Below are 21,651 nucleotides of genomic sequence, written 5' to 3'. Positions count from 1 at the left end.
AAATCATTAATAATAATAATAATAACTTTCATATTAATTTCAGTTTGTGCCTCTGTACTTTCAAATTAAGATCGATTCTAAGCAAATTAACCCTTAGAGAAATTCATATATTCATACTCGTATATACGTTCTCTCCTTTTAGTTTTCACCTGATATGTTTATACCTGAAAATCTCATAAAAGTGGACCAAAACAATGTGTTCAAACGAAGGATTTCATACGAGCACCCGATTAGTATATCAGCTCTTAGATATAAAGGAAGGCAAATTTGAATTCTCAAAATACTTCTCTATTTATTTTTTGATATAGAATTTTTGATTTGATATCGAGTACGAGGATATTATTCCCATCGCTAATAAGGCGACTTACACATCGCTGGCCAGGAGTCTTTAGTCGACACTCTCGCCTGCGCTACCGCTCACCCCCTCTTCATCCTACTTGGAGACTCGTCATAGGCCTTGTTTACACCCCGCGAGAAAGAGAGACTGTTACCGGTCTGGTAGCTTATATCGATGTAGGAAAAAGTACCGGCCGATCCTATTGCACCGGTGGAATCGAGGTAACCGCGCTGCAATTCGACAGACCAGTACCAATGGTAGTAAAGAAGGTGCACGAGATGACGACCTTCTAATGCATCCTGATAACGCGGTACTTGTGCAACGTAAAATTAACAACAACAGCTGATTCGCGCAATAATAGAACGAATGTTTCGTGATTCGTGGTTATTCCCGATATAATTGTTTCGTAAAGAATTATATATCGTCGAGAAGATTAGGTAATCAAATTAATAAACAAATGTTTATATGTAATTTATATAACTAGAACATTTCTTTTGGCACATATATCCACTAAATAAAATAATAGAACCAAAAAGTTCATAAACACGAACCTCCTTATGGAATACACAAAAGTACTGTAACCCCTTATATTGATTTTAATCATTTGTTTTGATGTTTTTTCATTGTATTATTTCTTTATAATGAATGTAATTTAGCTTCGTAAAATTTGATTGATTTCAAGTATTTCATATCTAAGATCCTCATTCTCTCAGACAAAACCAAAACACTATTTTAATTTTCATGTTATAAAGAATAGTTAAGTCAAAACTATATAAATCAATATAATATTTGATGATTTAATGTTGATGAACATTAAATATTATTTCGAACTTATACCTTTAGGGGTTGGCTTTTATTCTGCTCTACTCCGTGATAAGGTTTATAAACTCTGGACAATTTTCAACGTTTAACTACAGTTATAAATAAATTATTGCGCGCAATTTGAAAGCATTATTATTAGCGTACATTTTCTTCCGTCCAATCGGGGATGAGCAAGTTATTATTAATTCCCTTAACGCGCAATTATGACAACCTGTTCCCACTACAAAACAGTAATTATTGTGGCTCGTTTCCTAATAATGATGCACCGGATATCGTCCTTGATTACGAAGAGTTAGGTGCGAGCATCAAGGGGTCTATAAACGAGAGCTTTGATACCCACTAAACATTGTCGTAGACTGTATGAACAATGCACTCGTCCAGGTGGCATTCACAGTTAACGAGCGCGTATATTTAAAAGTGCATAACGTGTAAAAGATTTTACATCGAGCTTATCGTGGAGATTTATCAAAGTATTCATTACTTTCTATTTTTAAAATGTATGCATTCGCAGAGCTTTAAGGAATAAACTTACACATTTATGATAAATTTATGTGAAATGTATACGAAGAATTATTAATTGAACGAATAACATAACCTTATGTTGGCAAATGAAAGGCACTTTACAAATTCATAAAGATATTCGTCAATTTTTATTTTGGAAAAGTATGAACTCGAGCTCAGATTTTAATAAATACATGCATTTCTAAACTTTTGAATTTATGAAAATTTGATTTGAAATGTATGTAAAATGCATCGATTGAATAAATAAAATAAGCTTATTAATGAAAATGAAAAAGAACTTATAAATTTACACAGATATTCAAAGGCTCTTCTTATTTTAATAGATAAATTTATAAACATGAATCTATGGAAAATGTACGTAAAGTATATAAAAAAGATCTAGCAAAGAAGCATAAAAATATGAAACAAAAACTCGCCAAAAATGTATAAGTTCACTCATTTATAAAACTTTTATTATTTTGAAAATTTTATTACTTTTTCACGTGTAATACCATTTTGCATATTTCTAGTAAAAATACCAGAGTTATTTATTCCATTCTTTTTGATTTTGAATAAAATTGTCCACAGTATTGCTACGTCTATGGTTTGTATGACGTCCGCTGTTGTAAACGTCGTTAAACTCTGCTCGGAGATTCTCAGACGTATCAAAAGTATCTTTTTATGAAGCAATTAACGCTTTTATTACATAAACAATTTATTATAGTCCTCTTTTAAGATTAAACTTTATTAAACACTCATGAATTTTCCCATTGAGCATTTATTATTAACACGTAACGTTTTCGACTTCACAGTAAAATCTTTAGAATAAAATTATTTTAGAAATTGATGAACATACATAAGGATTATCATGATAACAATATTTATATTGTGTATAATCGATATAGAATTAAATTTATATCAGAAATATGGAAAATATGAATTTAAAAGTCACGCCACTTAGTCGATAATGTAGAAACGACGACCTCTATTGTATTATGTGAGAACCCTCTTACCATTTCGGTGTCACATCCGACATTACCGATTCAGAGTAAAATACAATGACAACGCTACTGGTGGTAAAAATTAAAACTAAGTATACGAGTATTTCGAGCACAATCGGTAAATGACTCGATTCGAATTTGGCGGGAACTAAACGAGCAGTAAGATATTTACTTTAGTTGTTACGACAAATAAAAACATAGCCCACCCGAGATAACTATTAGAAACGAACAATAAAGGTAGCTTTCAGAAAAATCTTCCAGAGCTAAGTTAACCACAACCAAATTTTGCCCTACATGAAACATTATACGTTCTCTATAAATTAAATAGGAATATGCAATGCCATATATGAACCCTGCTTAAATTAATATTACTTCAACACTAATTATTACCTTGAAAAATAAATTAAACAATAAAGCATAAATTTATCTCCAATTATTGTAATAAATTATATTTTCCAATACCTCATTCTAAATTCCATTAATTGTTGTAGCCTCGATTCCGCGCCAGTAACATGTTCCAATCCTTGTTCCAATTACTTGTATATAACAGAAAGAAAATACAAACTTAAAAGAAATTCATTAAGAGAAATGTACTTGTATTATAATTAATCAACAAATGAAGCCTAACTATATATTGCAAAAAATTGTAATTTAACTTTAAAACAGCGTTAATTTCTAGCAAGTAGAAATAAAAAAAAAGAAGCACAAAACTGATTCTACTTTTCTGACAATGTTCATTTATATTAAAGATAGCAATTGAGAATAGACGAGAATAGTAATAGCGGTTAAAAGAATAAGATATCAACAGGTAAACTGTGTCTACTATTTACGTACTTGGTTATAGTTACGAAAGCTCTGCCATATCTTTTCATAGGAAAATCTCTTGAAACATCCATCTTTTATCCGTGAGTGGACTGTTTCTTCTTTCTTCACCCTAACTTAAAATATGAAAGCTACTTCTCATCGGACGCGATTTATCAGACGCAACACTAAAAGCAATCGCGGTTGATTTTGTATTCGCAACACTACCCTGAAAGAAAACGCGAAAAATTCTAATCAAAAGGAAAATTAACTCTAAATATGATTCCAATCGGTCGCGATTCATTTATACGCAACACTAAATAGCAATCGCGGCTGGTATATTTGTTCGCAATACTACTCTGAAAGAAAACGCGAAAAATTCTAATCAATCAAAACAACTCTAAATACGAACGCGTTTCATACTTCCATTTCGCAACACTAATGAAAATCGCGATTGCCCAATTGACACTGGATGCTGAGCTTCCACGTTGGGGTATATGACCCGTCTAAACAAACTACAACTACTACAACTACAGGCGAGTACAGTGACAAAATAGTAATAGTAATGACTCCCCATCTTCGAATTCGAAAATGGAGAGCCATTCGTTGCAGCCCACTCTTGCGACAATTTGTCAGGGCCTCTTCGGCATACAGCCTCTTCTTTCTTCGGACGCATTGTCCCATCTGAAACTTATAGCTAGGGTCGAGGTTCAGTGCAATACGTGGACGTTCAACCCGGTGAACCACACGTCTAGAACCTCGAGGGAACGAGCGTTTCGAACTACCCTACTGATCACGACCGCGACCGCGAAGCAACGACTCAGAAAGTCGAGACCTGAAGAATCGAGAGCAGATTCACGATTGGCATCGTGATCCCAACGACTCCTCAAATCCACCTACAGGTGCAGACCCATCACGTACGCGCGCGCGACCTACCCAAACTAAAGTGACGAGATCTGCCCTGGACCCTACCTACTGGGATTTAACATACACACCACAAGTTAAGTTACCTACCTACCTAACCCTATATTTAAAAATGGCAAAACAATCACACCAACACACACGCTCAACGATCCTCAATCAAGGCTCTCGGGCGCGACCTAAACTAGGGAGATGTCCCGGGACACCTCCGACACCCGAGGATACCATACAAAACATTCACACTCTAAAGGTACGTACCAGTTCCTGAAATCGACTGACAGAGGCTAGCGACCATTGCGTATATGTAATATGTATATATCAATATTTAAATGTAATATTATGTAATATAATAATAATATTTATATGCAATACTTTAGACTGATGCAATTATTGATAACTCTATATAGGTTCATCAGCAATTTACTATTTTTATTTTGTATATAAGACTGAGAAGCTACTTTTGTTTATATTCTTGTATATGCAATGTATATGTATATATAGTGATGGAAATAATTGTCAAGCAATTCAATAAAAATTTAAAGAATGGTTAATACTAAGCAATTGATGTTTCATTGCAAAGAATAATAATAGAAATCGAAAGTTATGAACGTATCATTTGTATGTTGTAAGAAATTATTGAATCGACGCAATTCCACATCCTAACCACACACACACACACATGTGGAAGTACGTCGTGCACGAGACGTTAGCGCAGAGTCAGTCGCCACATATATTATTATTATTATTAAAGACTATATCATCGTGCCCATTGCCTTCGCTCATCCAAGTAGCACCTGGGCACGTGAATGAGCTTAGACAACGTACACGCAAGCGTTAAACCTGAAAATCCTCACGAAAAAGAATAATTAGTAAATCTAAGCGATCTAGTATCGTATCCTTTTGCGTTATTTTATTTTCAGTAAAAAATGACTCGACTTTTAATTTATACAAATTTTAAAGCGAAAACTGGGCATGAATTAATATTGAAAAATTGAATTATCAAGAGTAATTACTGTAATCAAAATTGAATTATTTAAAAGATTATAAAAAAGATTGCAATTATAGAATTTACTCTGAAAATTTAAGATGAATATTGATTTACTTTCAGGTGATTCAAATGTCAAAGTAGATTTTTAAGGAACGTACAAAAGTGTTCAAATCGTGTTACTTTGACTTAGAAATCAACCCATCGCGAAGCATTCTTCTTGTACATAAACGAACAATTTTAATGCAAGAAATGTATACTTAAAATATAAAAATTATATTTGAATTTATACTTCAAATATATAGAAAAAATCTACTATATCTTTACAACTGTTTATTGGATAAATATCTATATGAATATTCTCTCAACCATGAGTATAAAGAAATAATTGTGATATAAAGGAATATTATTTTATCATGTCATTAATAGAAAACGCGAGTACAAGAAGAGCCTAGCCTAAATTAATAAATAAAACAAGAAATCTTACTACTCACGAGTATGCTATGCAATGCATACCCGCGGTCACTACACTCGCCAAAGACAACGTATACAACCAGTCACCCGTGTCGATTCGAACCTTTCGTCCTACGACATGATTGGGGACCGGAGGAACCAAAAAGCATAAGACTCACCAACCGTTGTCTTCATACAGGACATCGGAGTAGCTCAGCAATATTCGATCAACATCAGAGAAGCTCTGCAACATTCGATGATCGGAGTACCTCTGCGAACGTTGGAGTGCTGTGATTGACGATGTACAAAACCTGCAACGTGTTACATGAATTACTAATACGTTTTCAAATTTACAGCAGTAATAATTTTAATTCGTTAAAAACGAAAATAGATTTTCATTTTAGATAAGTGATGCATTAGATTATTTAAATCTTAAAATTTGGGATAGTAGAATATATACAAATACATGTATAAAAGAGATATTGAACTAGAAAATTATAAATGTTATAATATATATTATAACATATAACATGATACATAATTGTAATTCAAATAAGGCAAATTCATAAATTTTATGTTTTTAAAACAAAGCTATTTATATGTTGAAAAAACTTTGAACTTTAATTTTTTATGTTTGTTAAATATTTATAATAAATTATAAGAAAATGTAGATTCATAAATGTTCAGTTTCTATAAAATGTAGTTAAAAAAAAGTAAACATGCATGAATTCATTAAATTTATCAAATGGAAATCAATTTTACAAAAATGTTGTCAATTTACAATATTATAAATTTTTTATTTGTATAACAAAGCTAATTAAATGTTGAAAAAAATGTTAACTCTAATTTTGTATGGTTGTTAAAAATGTATAATAAATTACAAGGTGTAGATTGATAAATATTCAAAGTTCCTATAAACTATAGTAAAAAGAAGTAAAAATGGATTAATTCATAAAATTCATCGATTTTATAATAAATATAGGAAATAATAGTTTAAATTTTCAAAATTATAAATTTTTTACTTGCATATCAAAGCGATTTAAATCTTGGGAAAATGTTTAACTTCAATTTTTTATGTTTGTCACAAATTTATAATAAATTATAAAAATGTGAAGCTTAATAAATGTTCAAAGTGTCTAGAAAATATAGCAAAATAAAGTAAAAATGCAATCTCGGAAACTCTGATGTGAATATTCGAAGCTTCGAATGTGAAAGAGCAAATATTCGAAGCTTCTAGTAGTTCCGCCATTTTGTGTTACAATTTGTTCGAAACTATTAGTTCGAAATATTATAGAAATGAAAAGGAATTATTATCAATTTAGTCTACTATTATTTCATCTGTGCAAATCTAGTGATTAAAGACAGTATTACCTGTTCTCCTGCTTCCTCTGTCAAGCTGTGCAATTTTTTAGCCGTTCCATGTTTGAACAAATTGTAGTTGAAATAGAGAATATTTAACAGTCATGGCGTCGGCGTCGGTTCACCAGATTCATAACGTAGAATCTTTAACATACAAGAATTCAAATTTGAAGCAAAATTGCAATAAATATGTGTTTGTGCAATAGCTAAGCAACAAATTAATGTTAACAAAGTAGCAGAATGCGATAAAATAACTCAGAAAGACATACTGCCACAGTACAAGTTGATATACGAACGTATATCAATTGGTACTTGGTGGAGAACGAAACGATCGAAAGTGCGAAATCAATCTAAATTTCCTAACAAAACCGATTCAGTTAAGGAACAACAGTATTAATATATTAGAACACTGATAAGCAGTGACACAGGGCTGGAATAAGAACAATCAGATGTCGATTAATTAATTATGCTTACCTATTAATTTGCGGATCAACCCTCGGATCGACACGTCTGCTCAATTCAATTGCTAGGGCAAGAAGGATGCCTTCTTCTCGCGTTCGCGCCACCAGTTAGTGGGTGGTGGGTGCTCGACCAATGAGATTTGAATATCTAAATGTAACGCTAAACATGATTGGCTGTCACTTCTTCATATAATTTCTGATCCTTCTGAATTGAAATTAAAGCTAAGAAATGAAAAATAAGGACGAAAATTACAAATCAAAATTTAATTTACTCTTAAATTATTATTACTATGCATAATATTCCATTCCTTCCTATTCTTTTCGTATTCGATTTGACTTTAGCCTCGATGTATGACATGACGACAAAGAATCATTCGATATGAATCGATACCTTGATTTTCGATCGTGTAACATGGAAATATATTTTCATTTACAAAAAATATTTTGCATATTTTAAAGAGTAATTGTTAATATCCTTGTCTGCGTTTATGTGCGTAATTTTAAAGATGCTTTTCATTTCATTCGTTAACCTAACAGCGAGGGACAACTTTGTTTATGTTCACTAACCTTACTGATTTCGATAAATGTTTACAATCGATTTCCAATCACTTATTCTTTCATGTAGCTACACACAAAACTGACACATCACTTATTAGGACAACTTTATCAGCTTTTTCCTGCCCTTTGTCAAGTATAAATCACTTGTTTCGCAGGCATATCGATGACTTAACCCTTTAACGTAAACATTATTGTGTTATAAAAAGTGACAACTCTTCGGATGCTTCAAGAAACTAGCTAAAGTTATCAAGAGAACAAAACATGATTTAAAATAAATCAGCTAATTCTAATTAACGTGAATTCATTGATCTTTTGCAAACATTGAATTTTTCGTGTCATTGTCAAATGAGGAGTCACGTTAGATTATAGATACAATGGTTTGGGTTACTATGACGTAATCGAGCAATTTGTGTAATATAAATGTCCGACAATACGACTAGTGTTAATTTTTTGCAGTTATTACGTTTATTAATTACAAAACAGTATGTGTTTTGCAAAATTATCGTTCTCGGATGTAGAATGTGCTTCGAAACAATTCGTCTTTTTACGCAGTCGGTAAATTAAACGCAATACAGAACACGATCGGTAAAAATTACATTGATCGCAAAATGTATATTCTATCCAAAATAAAAAATCATATATATGTTGTCAAAATTTTATTTCTATGTGTACATGATGTAAAATCATTGAGTTTTTAATAGAAAAATAGACATAATCTCATCTTTACAGTTAACCTCTTCGAATTCAAACTTACTGAACTTACGTTCACGAAACGTTTGATGTCAAAAGCAGTCAAAAGCTTGAATGTAAGAATGTTTCCTATTGTATTTCCATAAAATATTTCTTGATTGTTAAAAATGTTTAACAAATAACTTGAGTATGATATCATTATTACAATTGCAACGTATATAATTAATACTACTTTTTAGTTTTGTCAAAGAAACTGTATTTAGGACAGGTTAATCATATTATATCATCTCGTTTTAGTGGAACCTTACGAGGATTAAAATAACAAAATTTGCAGTTGCATGTTGATCATGTTAAACTGCACTATACTATGAAGAATATTTTTATTTTCATTGTTTTGGTAAGATAACATGTATAGTACGTTTGTAACAATAAATCTGTGAATAACTTTATTATTTCGATTGAATATCAATATAAGCAATCTTATTTTAGCATATACCCTATGTGTTAGCATTTAAAGAGAAATTATTGCATTATATAACTGACGAAATCACAGGAGGTTCGTATAAATATTATAGTTTAACATATGATGGCTTTATCAAAATAACATTGATATCAGAGTAAGTAAAACAGTGAAATCATGAGACTATAATTAATATGTAACAAGAACAATTGAAATATTTGTTACACCTTATTTTTACAGGTATGGTGATGCAGACTTATATGCTTCCCAATCAATAGCAAAGCCGACTTATGAGCCTGATGAATATTGTCTTCAATCTGCTACATGTGGAGAGGATACTATACTTATTCCTGATAGGTATATTAAGAATAGCTTCACATAGCAGTGGGACTAATGCTATATAGATTCTGTTGATATTAAATAATAAAACATCACTTTATGTCAAACCATGTAATGTCTATATAAAAGTACTGTTATATATTGTAAGATACATTATTATATCCAGCACATGCTTGGTATACTTTAATACTAACAATGTGTATTGTATCAGCACCATTGCTAGTTTAATATAATAAGTAGATTATAATGCAAACATAAATTTTTAGTTTTAAGAGACCAGTTAGTATAGGAGTTTATGGACATCCGTCACATGAAAGCAGTAAATATATACTTTTAGTATACGAAACAGTAAATACAGAAAATTTATTTTATGAAAGGAATTCAGATACTCTTCATAAAAATTATAATAATGAGGTATGTTATAATAATGTTGCTCTTTCGATATCTTTTGTGTAATTCAACTTTATTATTTCAGGAACAAGATACATCATTTTCAGCATCTATTACATGGTATCTTTTAGATTTACTTTTTCAAATCCTGTTTTGATGATTATAATAACATATTAGGCAATTTTACTATTAATCATGTTGGAATATGAGAACCAAATATTTTTGGAAATGCTCCATGAGGATGGTTTGCTTGTAGCAGCAAAGTAATTATTAGTTTATTTATGTATCGTATGTAATTCAATATCGAATATTCAATTTGTGGCACTGTTATTGTAGGGGACTTGGTATAGAAACTGTATTTGCAAATATATTAAGAGCTTATATAGATCCTGGAAACTTAATTATAGTCCTCGGGACTACAAGTCACGATGAAAGATACTTTATTGATACTTTAAAAAGCTTTGGAGTAAAACAACTACCTCGTGTGGTAACTTCTGAATGCTCTGCTGATGAAAGGTTTGCATTGAACTCTTACTTTTAAACATATTAAATTAATTTTCTTATCTTTATTATAAGAGCAAAAAATATATGTTGAAGGTAGCTATGGTAACAATTGCAAATGTGAGAATGTGGCAAGAATGTGTGCTGCTGATGTGGATGGTTTAAGAGAAAGATTCGATTGAGAAAGTTTGAATGGGAATCAGTCGTGAAAGAGTCTTCAAGGAGTGCATGTTGAAACATACTTGTTATATTTTGTTAATTATATTTAAATATATTTCATATTATTGCTGCATATGATTAAATTTACTTCTTTGCCTAAAAGTCCTCTACATTATTTCTAATGATATTTCATAAATAATTGTAGATCAATAATGTATCTGGAAGGTGGGGCATTGTTTATGTCTGGTCCAATTCTGGTAGTAGATTTATTAAAACAAAGAATTCCATTAAATTTAGTTACTGGAATCCTTGTGTATAGAGCGCATAATATTTTAAGATCATATCAAGAAGCATTTGCTCTTCGTTTATATAGACAAAATAACAAGGTATATATTAAAGAAAAAGATGAAATTAATAAATACCTATGTAGCGTAATTTATAAAATATCATTTTCATTAATTCAGCGATTTTTTTACAGACCGGTTTTATCAAAGCATTTTCTAACTCAGCATTAGCATTCAGTGTTGGATTTACGCAAGTAGAACGAGTAATGAAAGCTTTATTTGTTAAACAATTGTATTTGTGGCCACGTTTTCATGCACTTGTAAATAGTAGTCTAGGAAAACGCAAGGTAAACATGTCATATAATTATTGATATTATAGCGAGACAAGCATTTCATACTAAAAATTATACTAAATAATATTGTTATCCAGGCAGAAGTCATTGAACTGCATGTAAAGATCACACCAAAAATGTTGCACATTCAAACTGCTTTACTTGATGTGATGAATTACGTCGTAAAAGAATTGAAAAAACTTAATAAATATGTACGTACATAATTCGATTTATTATTTTAAATTATATAAAATTGATAATATCATTTGTAATTTATTCTTGCAGTTAGATTTAGACGAATTAACTGTTGAAAATGCGATAGCTAAAAAATTTCACAAGCAATTGCAATCACAATTAGATCCTATTTGGCATCAACTTAGTTCCACTTCAAAGCAGTTACTTTCAGATTTAAAGACGTTACGAGCTCTCCTCGCGTAAGTATTTATATATCTGAACTAATAAAAAAAATTCATTTTTGTTAAAAAACAAAACGTTTCTTATAAAAATATGCAGATGTTTGACATACGAAGATTGCGTGTCATTTTATGCGATGCTAAACCGTTTACGTACTATGGAATATGCTGTGAAAAATAGTGGCTGGTTGATGCTAGATTCTGTAGATTCTTTATTCAAAAATGGAAAAAGTAGAGTTTACAATGAAAAGAATGGTAATTTAACTATTTATATAATCTGTAGTACAAATAAAAATAAAAATCTTTAATAATAAATATATATATTATCTTTGTACAGAATTGAAACCAGAAGCAAATCCAAAATGGAGAGCTTTAACAGAAGTATTACTTGAAATTCAGCATCAAAGTAAAAAGAAGGGAGATAATGGTAATGCTGAAAAAATTCTTATTTTGGTACATGATCGTACTATATGTTACCAATTAAGAAATTATCTAACTATGGGTCCTAATGAGTATTTATTGTATGAGGCAATGAAGAAACTCGCTCCTAAAGAAGTAAAAAAAGCAAAGTATGTAATTAATACGAAATAAAATTTATCCACGCAAGTTCGAGTCATAAAGTTTGTATTGATGCTGCATAGCATAATCTAATACTTAATATTAATTACATTTTATTTATTTTTTGTAGCGAAACCAGTGTAGAAAAAGCATCATCCGAAGAGAAAGGTGGTGATGATACTGACGAAACCGAACAAGACACCTACATGTTAACATTATCTCAAAAAGCTAATGAGGAAAGTGAATCTAATTCACCACCAGATGAAAACAAAAATCAAACATTATTTGAGGATTGCTCACAAGTAAGATACACATTGTATTATAATATTCGGTACAGATAAAACGAGAATAATTTAATATAAAGTTTTATGTTCTCCTTATAGATGGGAGATTTAGATTTAACTATTGCAACAACAAACACGCCTGTTATTTTAATACAATCTTTAAAAAAATGTGGAGATCCAATGTCTTTACTACGCGCTTTAGCAGAACATATGCCAAGTAATATTATTATGTACGTTGCTGATATTTCGGCTGTACGGCAAATTGAAGTATGTATGGCAATCAATTTAGGCAGTTTATAAACGAAATATGGTTACAGATATTTAAGTAAGTATTTCTTTTCAGGTGTATCAAAACAATAACCCATCGATAGATTTAAAAGTATATTTCTTGATTTATGGGGGTTCTGTAGAAGAACAAGAATATCTTACATCCTTGCGACGGGAAAAAGAAGCATTTCACAAATTAATCAATGCAAAAACTGTAATATTATCGTATCATAAATTTAAACGTGTGTTTATCTATGTATATGACGATATATTTTCTTCTTCTAGACCATGGTTATCCCTGATGACCAGGACGGAAAAACTGATGATTTAAATCTTTCATTAGAAATTAATACAAATGACACAGAAAATACACGCAAAGGTGGATTATCAACTGAACCTCAAGTTCCAAACACTGTAATAGTTGACATGAGAGAATTCAGAAGTGAACTACCTGCAATATTATATACACGAGGGATGAGAATTGAACCCGTAACGTTACAGGTACAATGGAAAACTTTTGATTCGTGACATAAATGCTTTCATTATATCGTTTTTATTTCTTTTATTTAATGTTGTTTGTAGGTGGGAGATTACATCTTATCACCAGAAATTTGTGTCGAAAGGAAAAGTATTTCTGATTTAATTGGGTCTTTAAACAGTGGAAGATTATACAATCAAGCTATTTCAATGACAAGATATTACACCAAGCCAATGCTTTTGATAGAGTTTGATCCAAATAAGCCGTTTTGCTTTCAGGTAAATGTTGTTTACATATTATGGAAAGAAAATATTTGAAAATCTAAATTTGTTTAAAAAGTCAAATTTTAATTCCAGGGATATTACTACGCTAGTAAGGATGTACAAAATACGTTCATAACTTCAAAACTTCAGTTATTAACTCTACATTTTCCTCGATTAAAACTTGTATGGTCGCCTGGGCCTCACGCAACGGCACAATTATTTGAAGAATTAAAGGTAATAAAGTGGAACTGTAATTTATAGAAATTTGCCATCAAAACGCTTTAAATTCATTTTGTTTGTTTCATTAATTTCTAATGAAATTTATAGCAAGGAGCTTCTCAACCAAATGCAATAAAAGCTGCTCAAATAGGATTTGAAGAAAACAAAGAGGCAACGGAAAAATTCAATTCAAAAATTCAAGATTTAGTTTCTAAATTACCAGGAGTTACAACAAAAAATTTGCAAACAATTTTGAGCAAAGGACAATCATTAGATCATCTCAATAATCTTACAAAAGTATGTATTCATATTTCGAATTAATACTTTGCAATGTTTCTATATAATAATATAATTACTTTTGTTTAAAAAAAATAAATATTTTCTGTAGGAGGAACTTGCAGAAATGATCGGAAATAAACACGAAGCACAAATGTTATACGATGCATTTCACGAAAAAAGTTCTCCCGCTGAAGAAAAATCGAAAACAATTGGTAAGAAAGCTGCCGTCGGATATAGAGGTCGTGGAAGAAGACTGTTTTCTAAAGTTAAGCAATGATGTTCAGACGTACATAGTTTTTTAAAATATTTATTGCTTAATTTCTACTTCAGTTATGTATAAAATGCGAGATCATGGATGTATACTGTGTTATACGCGATATCAGTAATGTGATATAAAAAGAATTGTGCATGTAACAATTTTCATAGAAAATAAAATATATTTTTATCTATTATAATTGGGAACAAATTCAAAACAAGTATTAAACATTTAGTAATTTTAATTAAAAATATCATTTTTACTTGATTTATTTTTCTTTGTATTTTTGCTACTCTTGTATGTCGACAGATCTTATCAAACATAATACGGCTTCATTTAATATATCATGTAATAATAATATACAAGATTCTGAGATAAGCATATGGGAATTAATTTGCTTTGCTTCAAATATCCTGCAATTACAGAATTATGTAAATGCAGTTAGATAGAACTGAACTATACACTACTTTTAGTTTAAAAATTTGATATCATACTTAGCTATTTTTAAATCTCCGCACTTATGTGAAATTTCAGCTCTTGAAATAGCTTTCAATGCTATTTCGTGTGCAACTTCTAATATTTTATGTATAATCTCACGAGTATCGATTGAAATATGTTCTAAACAAAACTAAATAAATTATATACGTAGAATGATATTTTTATAAAAAATACGTAAAATTTTATATTAACTCTAATTCTTAACTTACTTTATTGTCTCCATAACAGAAAACATAAGCCAAGATGATCTTAGAAATTTCTGATATAAACGTTAATTTTTCCTCTTGAGTCATTGAATCAGGATGAAATTTCAACAGTAATTCACGAAGCATAGCTGCAGTGGTATCATATTTTTTCTTAGAAATTAAATGAATTTCTTCATAAATACGCATATCCATTCCTATAAAATACGTAGAATATTTACATATTATTATTGGTATTGTAAATAACTTATTATTCGTAAATACCTGGTAAATAATCAGTCGAAAGACTATAGAGACCATTTAAATATCGTTCAGCCATTAAAATTGATGGTACATCGCGAATATCTATTTTATCCATGATATTATCAAGCCATGGCGTGATAGAATAAAAATCAAAAGCAATATCGCTAAGTTTTGTATCTTCTCCTTCAACATTTAATGGTGGTTTGTGTTCCTAAAATAAAGGCAATAGTTAACTCTAATTAAATCGAACAATAACATGCAATAAAGTTTATTAAAATTTGAAATATCAAGTTAATAATTTAAACCAATAATAATAATTTTACTGACAAGGAAAACTTTCGATTCTGTCTCCAGTTTAGGTTCATCTAAAAAGACATATTCTCCACAATATGAAATTACAATTTGCTTTATAGGCTGTTCATAGTATGTTGACATGTTTTCTAACGTTTTTAAAGCTCTTGCACCATCTACTAGTTGCCTTTGTGTACATCGTAATAATTAATTTTTATTTTATTATCTACTTGTAGATAAATACTTATATTAGAAAGCTGTTTTTACTTAACTCACCCAAAAGCAACATAGAAATAATTCATCCAAGGATTAGGTTTTAAGCATATAATAAATTGGGACTCATTAGAATGTTTTCCACTATTTACCATTGAAAGAACTCCACGACGATCGTGAGGAATGCAATAAGATTCATCTGGTATCTTAACATCATTTACAGAATCCTTGATTTTAGGCAGTACAGTGCCTGCATTGAATACAAACTTAAATTAAACTTGAGTTTATATTATTGTTGCTTAATTATTGTTAAACAAAATAAAAAATAATTTAAATAATGTTTAACTTTACCTCCACATTGAAGCCATCCATTTTTTACTATGCGATGTACACATGTATTCACAAAGTAAGAATCTTTATAAGTTTTTGTTACTTCATCATACCCAGTACAAAGATTTAAAAAATGTTGACAAGTCAATGGTAACAAATCAGAATACAACTAAATTAATACAAAAATCAATAGAAGTGCTTGATAAAGCTATGATCCTATATAAAATCAAATATGAATTGTTACCATGAACATAAATGACCCAATGATAGAACCATCTACAGTAAATGTAAAATAAACATACTTTCTCTAAAATTAAATAGTGTAGGATTATTGTACAATTTACATTCTTATATTAAGGTATTATATAGTAGTAAAATAACTTATATAATAATGATATATTCACCTTGGATTTTTCCATAAATTGCTTACACCGTTCTGTGGCAAGAGTTTCATAATATTCTATTCCAATAGGTAAACTAAAAATATAAGACTCACTTATATAGTATAAAAATTCTGCATCACAACCAATATATTCATCATCTATAAAGACTGCTACAGGTTGAGTTAATAACCATATTTTACCTCCAATTTGCTGAAGATATTTATACATATTTTATGATCTATTTGTATTAGTATGACTTCTAATCATACTTTGTTATATGCAAAAATTATGATTACCCTTTTCTTTTTTTGAATATACTCATGCCAATCTATTTGAAACATTTCTATAATCTGGGGCTTTGCATATTTAAATGGCAAATGTTGATGCAATTTTTCTGCGCATATTCGAGCTTTTTGGAAAGCAACAGTATTTATAATGCCTACTACTTTAATTTTAACACAATCGTTATCAACAAAATTTGAGCAAAAATGTTTTTTTAGCAATCCACTTTTATTTTTATTTTGTGTCATTGTGCTGCTTAAAACACTATTAAAGGAACTATATTCACGATTATATATTACTATAGTCATGAATAGTCATGCAAATTTCATGTTATATTTATCAATATTTATAATGGATGTTCAACTTTTTCAATTGCTTGCATTTATTTTTGTCAAAAATTTTTATTTCGCTACTATTTTACAATACAATTATTGCTGTACATATCTGTTGTTAATTCTAATTGTTATACTATCAATAAATTATCCACAAATATTTTAATATATCGTATATATGAAATGACAAAATCATTTTCTTAACAAAAAATTGTTTATATTCATATATATTGTAATAATTTATCATAACAAAAATCTTAATAATTTCTTCTTGACTTCGTCCGAGTCAACAATTATAACAATATTACTCATAAATTCATCCTAAAAACAAATAATTTTGATATAATATTTTGTTATATTTGAAAGATATCTGTTATTTTAATATTTCATACATTGCTTCTGTAGCATTTTCAAGATCACTTTCTTCATCGCTACCGCCACTTGTATCCAAATTGTATAAGAAAGAATCATTTTCACACATAGGAAAATAAAATCTGAAATTATATATTTATTAATAAACTCAAATTAATTCAATAGATTAAACTTTCATATTATATAGAATACTAACTCTGGTTGATCCCAAATTTTTTGAGTAGGTATTTTAAAGTGATTTTGTTGCTTCATATGCTCCAAAACATTCTCTACTTTGGTCTCACAGAAAACACAACGTTGTAAATGAATTTGCCTTCTTACATAATTTACCACTTTCACCTATATCAAAGTTACAGTTTAACAATATAAATTTTAATATTTTAATTATTTCATTCATAAAATACACTAAATCTCACTTTTTGATAGAATGTTAAATCTTTTGATACATCTTTAAAATCAAAATTATGATGCATTTTCATATGTGCAAGAATAAGATGAAAGTGTTTATCACCATAATTGCAGAACAAACATGTTATACCGATATCTTCATCATTCCAGTCAGACCATGTTTCTTCATCTTCATTTTCACTGTTTTGATCTCCTACTGCATGATTTTCTCTTGGAACAGTCTAAATGTATTAGAAATTACAGTAAGATATTTATATCAAATATTCTACTATTGCAAATTTTAATTAATAAAATACCTGCTTATGCCTCCATGTTTTTCCAGGTTCTAAATAATTATTTATATAAAATTTATCATATGCTTTATTATTGGGATTTATACGTTTATGTAGTTTCTTACGCATGTGTTCTTTCAATGCTGTTCGATCTTTAAATAATTTTTCACAATATATGCATACCAAACTAAAATACAATGTAGAAGAATGTTGAGTAAATACGTAGATTTTATGATATGGAATAATAATATGAATTACAGTTAAATAAAGTTAATAAAATACAATAAATACAACAAGTATGTTTCATCATGCAGTGTCTTCAGACCGTTTCTCTATTGATTTCCATTCAAAGTTGCCACATTCTCACAAATGCACACTTCTTTAGATTATACTTTTAATATCTTACTTTTCAATAGTATTTTGAATTTTATCTAAAAATTCATCTATGAATACTAAATTATCTGGTTTTCCTAAATACAGATTATGTTTCTCTGCCAAATGTTTTACATATGTAATGCGCAGTCCTGAAAATTCCATTCTACAGAAAATACAACCACGTTTGAAATTGGTATCTGTCCTTTCTCTCGATTGTTCTGATAAAACCCATTCCTTAAAAAGATACATTGTCCACTTATTCTTTACAAAAAATGTTTGTTAAAAGTTGGTATAATTTATTGGTACCAATTTAGCCTGATATATTTCATCTCTTAACGTTTTATCCTCTAAAATACAATCAGAAAGTAAGAAATATGATTCATTTTTACTTGGCTTCCCATCAGGTGTACAATCCATTACCATTGTTGTACAATATGTAGTTAACGGCTCTTCTTTAAATTTAAAACCCCAATAATGTATATAGCTAAAATAATTGAAGTTATGAAGTTTTAACAAATAAATCTTAAAATATATAATTTTAGAAAATGAATTTACACCTTTTCAAACTAGCAATGTTACACACATCTCCTATTACAAGCCTATGTTCTTCGAACAAGTGAGTTAAAAGTTGCTTTTCATTTTCAGGAAGGACAAATTTTATATCACATAAGAGACATTTTGTGGCATAAGGTTTATCATCTAATCCAACGAATTGAGATTTAAATGTAGTATAATCTTGTTTACAACCACTGTCGATATTTGATGAATCTTTATGTTTCTCTGCAATATAAATTTATGTGGCATTCTATCTTTCAATAATTAAAATTACAATATTTAAAATACATACCTCTGGGATTCATGACTGCTGCAATTTTTAAGAGAGTAAATCAATTAAATTCATTAATTTATCGAATTTGGGTTAAATCTTCAAATTGTTTATATGATAGGTTAGGTATCAAAAGCCTTTTATAATACAAAGATACATCGTCTTGATCTGTTTCCTAGTGACTTTGTCAAAAAATTTATTCTTTATTAATCCATGTTTTTGGAATACACAAAAAGAGTCAATAACATTATTACATGTTATTAAATACAATTTTTTCGGAGAACTACGCAATCACGTGTTTCCATTCTATCTGTCAAAATGCCTTATTGGACAAAATATTAAAAGAATGTTTGTCATACTAATATTATTTGAAGTTATTCACATCCTTTCTCAATTAACAAAAGTAATGTAAATCACAATTTATTTGAAGACTAATACGAAATATAACATGTATTTCAAATTTTCTTCTATGTCCATATAAAACTAAAATTAATTACTAATAGGATATGACAGTAATAATAATTATTTTATATTTTAAATATATATATATATTTACATTATTATAATACATTATTGGTATCTTTTACACAAAAATTTAACTTTATTTAGAATTCAACAATAACATCTTTGTTCTTCCATATTTTTCTCCAGTAAAGTAGAAAAATAACTCTATAAGGTATGAATCAGAAATATAGTAAAACATTCCAGTTATACAATTTCATTATGGAGGAAAGGGAAAAGTAGACATTACGTCATATAAACATTTTTATTTTTCTTTTCCATAGATAGATTTGTCTTTAATAAGTCCAAATAACAAAATTAAATGGCATATATGTAATGAAACACTACTGAAAATTGTGCTTGGGTAAGTGTTCCAACATAATTCTATTATGCCTAAAATAGTCAATTTTAAAACAGTCTTATACTCTGTACACCATGCAATATAAGGTAATGTGTGGTAGTACCATACATAAAATTGATAATGCAATGATCTGCTAAATGTAATACCAATGAAATTAGCAGCAAACATAGGAAGAATAAACAATTGACTCATTGTAGACATATCTACTTTCTCTTTCTTTTTTAACTGAGGCTGTAAGCTTTTCTCTAAATGCTTTAGTTTTGCATATGATTTCATATACTGTATCCACCTTGATGCACAATAAAGTAAAGTCAATATATGCAGCAATAATAACGATGCATGGAAGTATGGATGAACAAAAACATGCTCTGGCAGAAATCTCCAATTTACAGTCCACTTGAATTCAAAAACTCTCCCAAAATTAAAAGCACCTTTAATGTATGAAAGGGCATTATTGAGTATAAAAGGTAGACCTAATATTAACTGAATTGTAGCGCACACAAATAGATGTGCTATAGTTTTAAGTAAACCTAGATTATATAAATAAGCTATAAGAAGTGCAGGTGCAAATAACAAAATGTTCATTTTTATGGACACAGCTAAGCTATAGAGAATACTTCCTAGATACCACCGGTCATCCAAAAATGCATTAAGACTTGCAAATAACATTACCATTGCAACTGGGTCATTGAAAAGCCTCAAAGTAAATATAGAATGGATCCTATAAGACGTACAACACATAATAATCAAAACATAAGGCGGAACTTTCTTAGTTTTCGCATAAATTCGGAAAACTAATAGAAGTAGTATTATGTAGAGAATTGCAAAGAAGTATTGAGCTATTTTTATCTCTGCTCCGTGTCCCGTGATGTAGTATAGTGCGGAAAATATATAAACAAATCCCGCAGGGTAGACTAATGGTCCAGTGTCACCTCTCAATTTCGAATAGTCCAACGTTCCGTTCAAGAAGCCTTCGACTTCTTGCATATATGCTTTCCAGTCGATTTCTGTGTACGGCACTTGTTCGATAACCAATATGTTTAAGATTATTTCCAGAATAATAAACACTCTTCCAATTAGGAATAGTTTCCTTGGATCGGTGAATAAAGAAGTAATTTTCCCCCATTCTAAATAATTTTCGTACCAATTCTTGGCGCTTTTCTTTGATGATTTCGCCGAATTAAGGTTCGATCGAAATTCTCTGCGCGGCGCCATATTGCACATGTGCTATCTTTCATAATTTTATTTATTACTTTTATGATTATCACCCTTTAGTTAGTGACACCATCTAGCAGCAACAGTGGGAATTATTTTCACTACAAACTTGGGCGTTTTGCCACCGATGGCGCCACTAGTATTAAAACCCGCTCACTGAACAGCTCAGTGTATT

General features: G+C 29.7%; 4 protein-coding genes across 6 annotated transcripts; 1 reads left to right on the top strand and 3 right to left on the bottom strand.

Moving 5' to 3' along the window:
• Positions 1-8,619: 8,619 nt before the first annotated feature.
• Positions 8,620-14,564, top strand: LOC128878173 (DNA repair endonuclease XPF). 2 transcript variants are annotated; one of them, XM_054126170.1, is made up of 21 exons: positions 8,620-9,005; positions 9,187-9,286; positions 9,379-9,445; positions 9,590-9,706; positions 9,955-10,102; positions 10,164-10,341; positions 10,415-10,594; positions 10,944-11,124; positions 11,217-11,369; positions 11,453-11,566; positions 11,640-11,788; positions 11,868-12,022; positions 12,105-12,336; positions 12,456-12,627; positions 12,709-12,876; positions 12,953-13,090; positions 13,162-13,377; positions 13,459-13,632; positions 13,711-13,851; positions 13,945-14,133; positions 14,225-14,564. In XM_054126170.1, the coding sequence occupies exons 6-21, from the start codon at positions 10,274-10,276 to the stop codon at positions 14,390-14,392; spliced, it is 2,598 nt and encodes an 865-aa protein (XP_053982145.1). In that variant the 5' UTR covers positions 8,620-9,005; positions 9,187-9,286; positions 9,379-9,445; positions 9,590-9,706; positions 9,955-10,102; positions 10,164-10,273; the 3' UTR covers positions 14,393-14,564. The 2 variants fall into 2 exon arrangements, with proteins under 2 accessions (XP_053982145.1, XP_053982136.1); XM_054126161.1 differs by having other exon boundaries at positions 9,379-9,506.
• A 96-nt stretch (positions 14,565-14,660) lies between these two features.
• On the bottom strand, positions 14,661-17,122 carry LOC128878271 (probable inactive peptidyl-prolyl cis-trans isomerase-like 6). Its single transcript, XM_054126339.1, has 10 exons — positions 16,829-17,122; positions 16,554-16,742; positions 16,394-16,456; positions 16,171-16,318; positions 15,883-16,069; positions 15,643-15,793; positions 15,337-15,526; positions 15,079-15,269; positions 14,866-14,999; positions 14,661-14,784 (listed from the first exon to the last, which is right to left on the bottom strand). Exons 1-10 carry the CDS (start codon positions 17,120-17,122, stop codon positions 14,661-14,663), a joined length of 1,671 nt encoding a protein of 556 aa, XP_053982314.1.
• Positions 17,123-17,246: 124 nt separating this feature from the next.
• LOC128878203 (zinc finger protein 277) lies at positions 17,247-19,709 on the bottom strand. Of its 2 annotated transcripts, XM_054126230.1 has the most exons (9): positions 19,421-19,708; positions 19,131-19,353; positions 18,880-19,057; positions 18,605-18,807; positions 18,223-18,385; positions 17,935-18,147; positions 17,715-17,857; positions 17,539-17,640; positions 17,247-17,467 (listed from the first exon to the last, which is right to left on the bottom strand). In XM_054126230.1, the coding sequence occupies exons 1-9, from the start codon at positions 19,431-19,433 to the stop codon at positions 17,455-17,457; spliced, it is 1,251 nt and encodes a 416-aa protein (XP_053982205.1). In that variant the 5' UTR covers positions 19,434-19,708; the 3' UTR covers positions 17,247-17,454. The 2 variants fall into 2 exon arrangements, with proteins under 2 accessions (XP_053982205.1, XP_053982196.1); XM_054126221.1 differs by lacking the exon at positions 17,247-17,467 and having other exon boundaries at positions 17,520-17,640; positions 19,421-19,709.
• A 217-nt stretch (positions 19,710-19,926) lies between these two features.
• LOC128878195 (lethal(2)neighbour of Tid protein) lies at positions 19,927-21,525 on the bottom strand. Its single transcript, XM_054126209.1, has one exon. It carries the CDS (start codon positions 21,483-21,485, stop codon positions 20,166-20,168), a length of 1,320 nt encoding a protein of 439 aa, XP_053982184.1. The 5' UTR covers positions 21,486-21,525; the 3' UTR covers positions 19,927-20,165.
• Positions 21,526-21,651: the final 126 nt, after the last annotated feature.

The sequence above is a fragment of the Hylaeus volcanicus genome, chromosome 1 (genome assembly GCF_026283585.1).
Source record: "Hylaeus volcanicus isolate JK05 chromosome 1, UHH_iyHylVolc1.0_haploid, whole genome shotgun sequence".
Lineage (NCBI taxonomy): Eukaryota > Metazoa > Arthropoda > Insecta > Hymenoptera > Colletidae > Hylaeus > Hylaeus volcanicus.
The sequence above is the reverse complement of the archived record's forward strand: the minus strand, read 5'-3'. Positions and strand labels throughout refer to the sequence as shown.

What these genes read in the sequence shown, in the direction of transcription:
- LOC128878195 (XM_054126209.1), bottom strand. Translation starts at nt 21,485, where the DNA reads ATGTGCAATATGGCGCCGCGCAGAGAATTTCGATCGAACCTTAATTCG.
- LOC128878203 (XM_054126221.1), bottom strand. An exon ending in AAATATATCAGGCTAAATTG is followed by an intron (nt 18,808 to 18,879) that starts GTACCAATAAAT and finishes TATCTTTTTAAG; the next exon opens with GAATGGGTTTTATCAGAACA. An exon ending in AAACATGGAGGCATAAGCAG is followed by an intron (nt 18,148 to 18,222) that starts GTATTTTATTAA and finishes TAATACATTTAG; the next exon opens with ACTGTTCCAAGAGAAAATCA.
- LOC128878271 (XM_054126339.1), bottom strand. Translation starts at nt 17,122, where the DNA reads ATGACTATAGTAATATATAATCGTGAATATAGTTCCTTTAATAGTGTT. An exon ending in AATTTATGGAAAAATCCAAG is followed by an intron (nt 16,457 to 16,553) that starts GTGAATATATCA and finishes ATTTAATTTTAG; the next exon opens with AGAAAGTATGTTTATTTTAC. An exon ending in GGAGATTTAAAAATAGCTAA is followed by an intron (nt 14,785 to 14,865) that starts GTATGATATCAA and finishes CTGTAATTGCAG; the next exon opens with GATATTTGAAGCAAAGCAAA.
- LOC128878173 (XM_054126170.1), top strand. Translation starts at nt 10,274, where the DNA reads ATGTTGGAATATGAGAACCAAATATTTTTGGAAATGCTCCATGAGGAT. An exon ending in TTGAACCCGTAACGTTACAG is followed by an intron (nt 13,378 to 13,458) that starts GTACAATGGAAA and finishes TGTTGTTTGTAG; the next exon opens with GTGGGAGATTACATCTTATC. An exon ending in ATAAGCCGTTTTGCTTTCAG is followed by an intron (nt 13,633 to 13,710) that starts GTAAATGTTGTT and finishes TTTTAATTCCAG; the next exon opens with GGATATTACTACGCTAGTAA.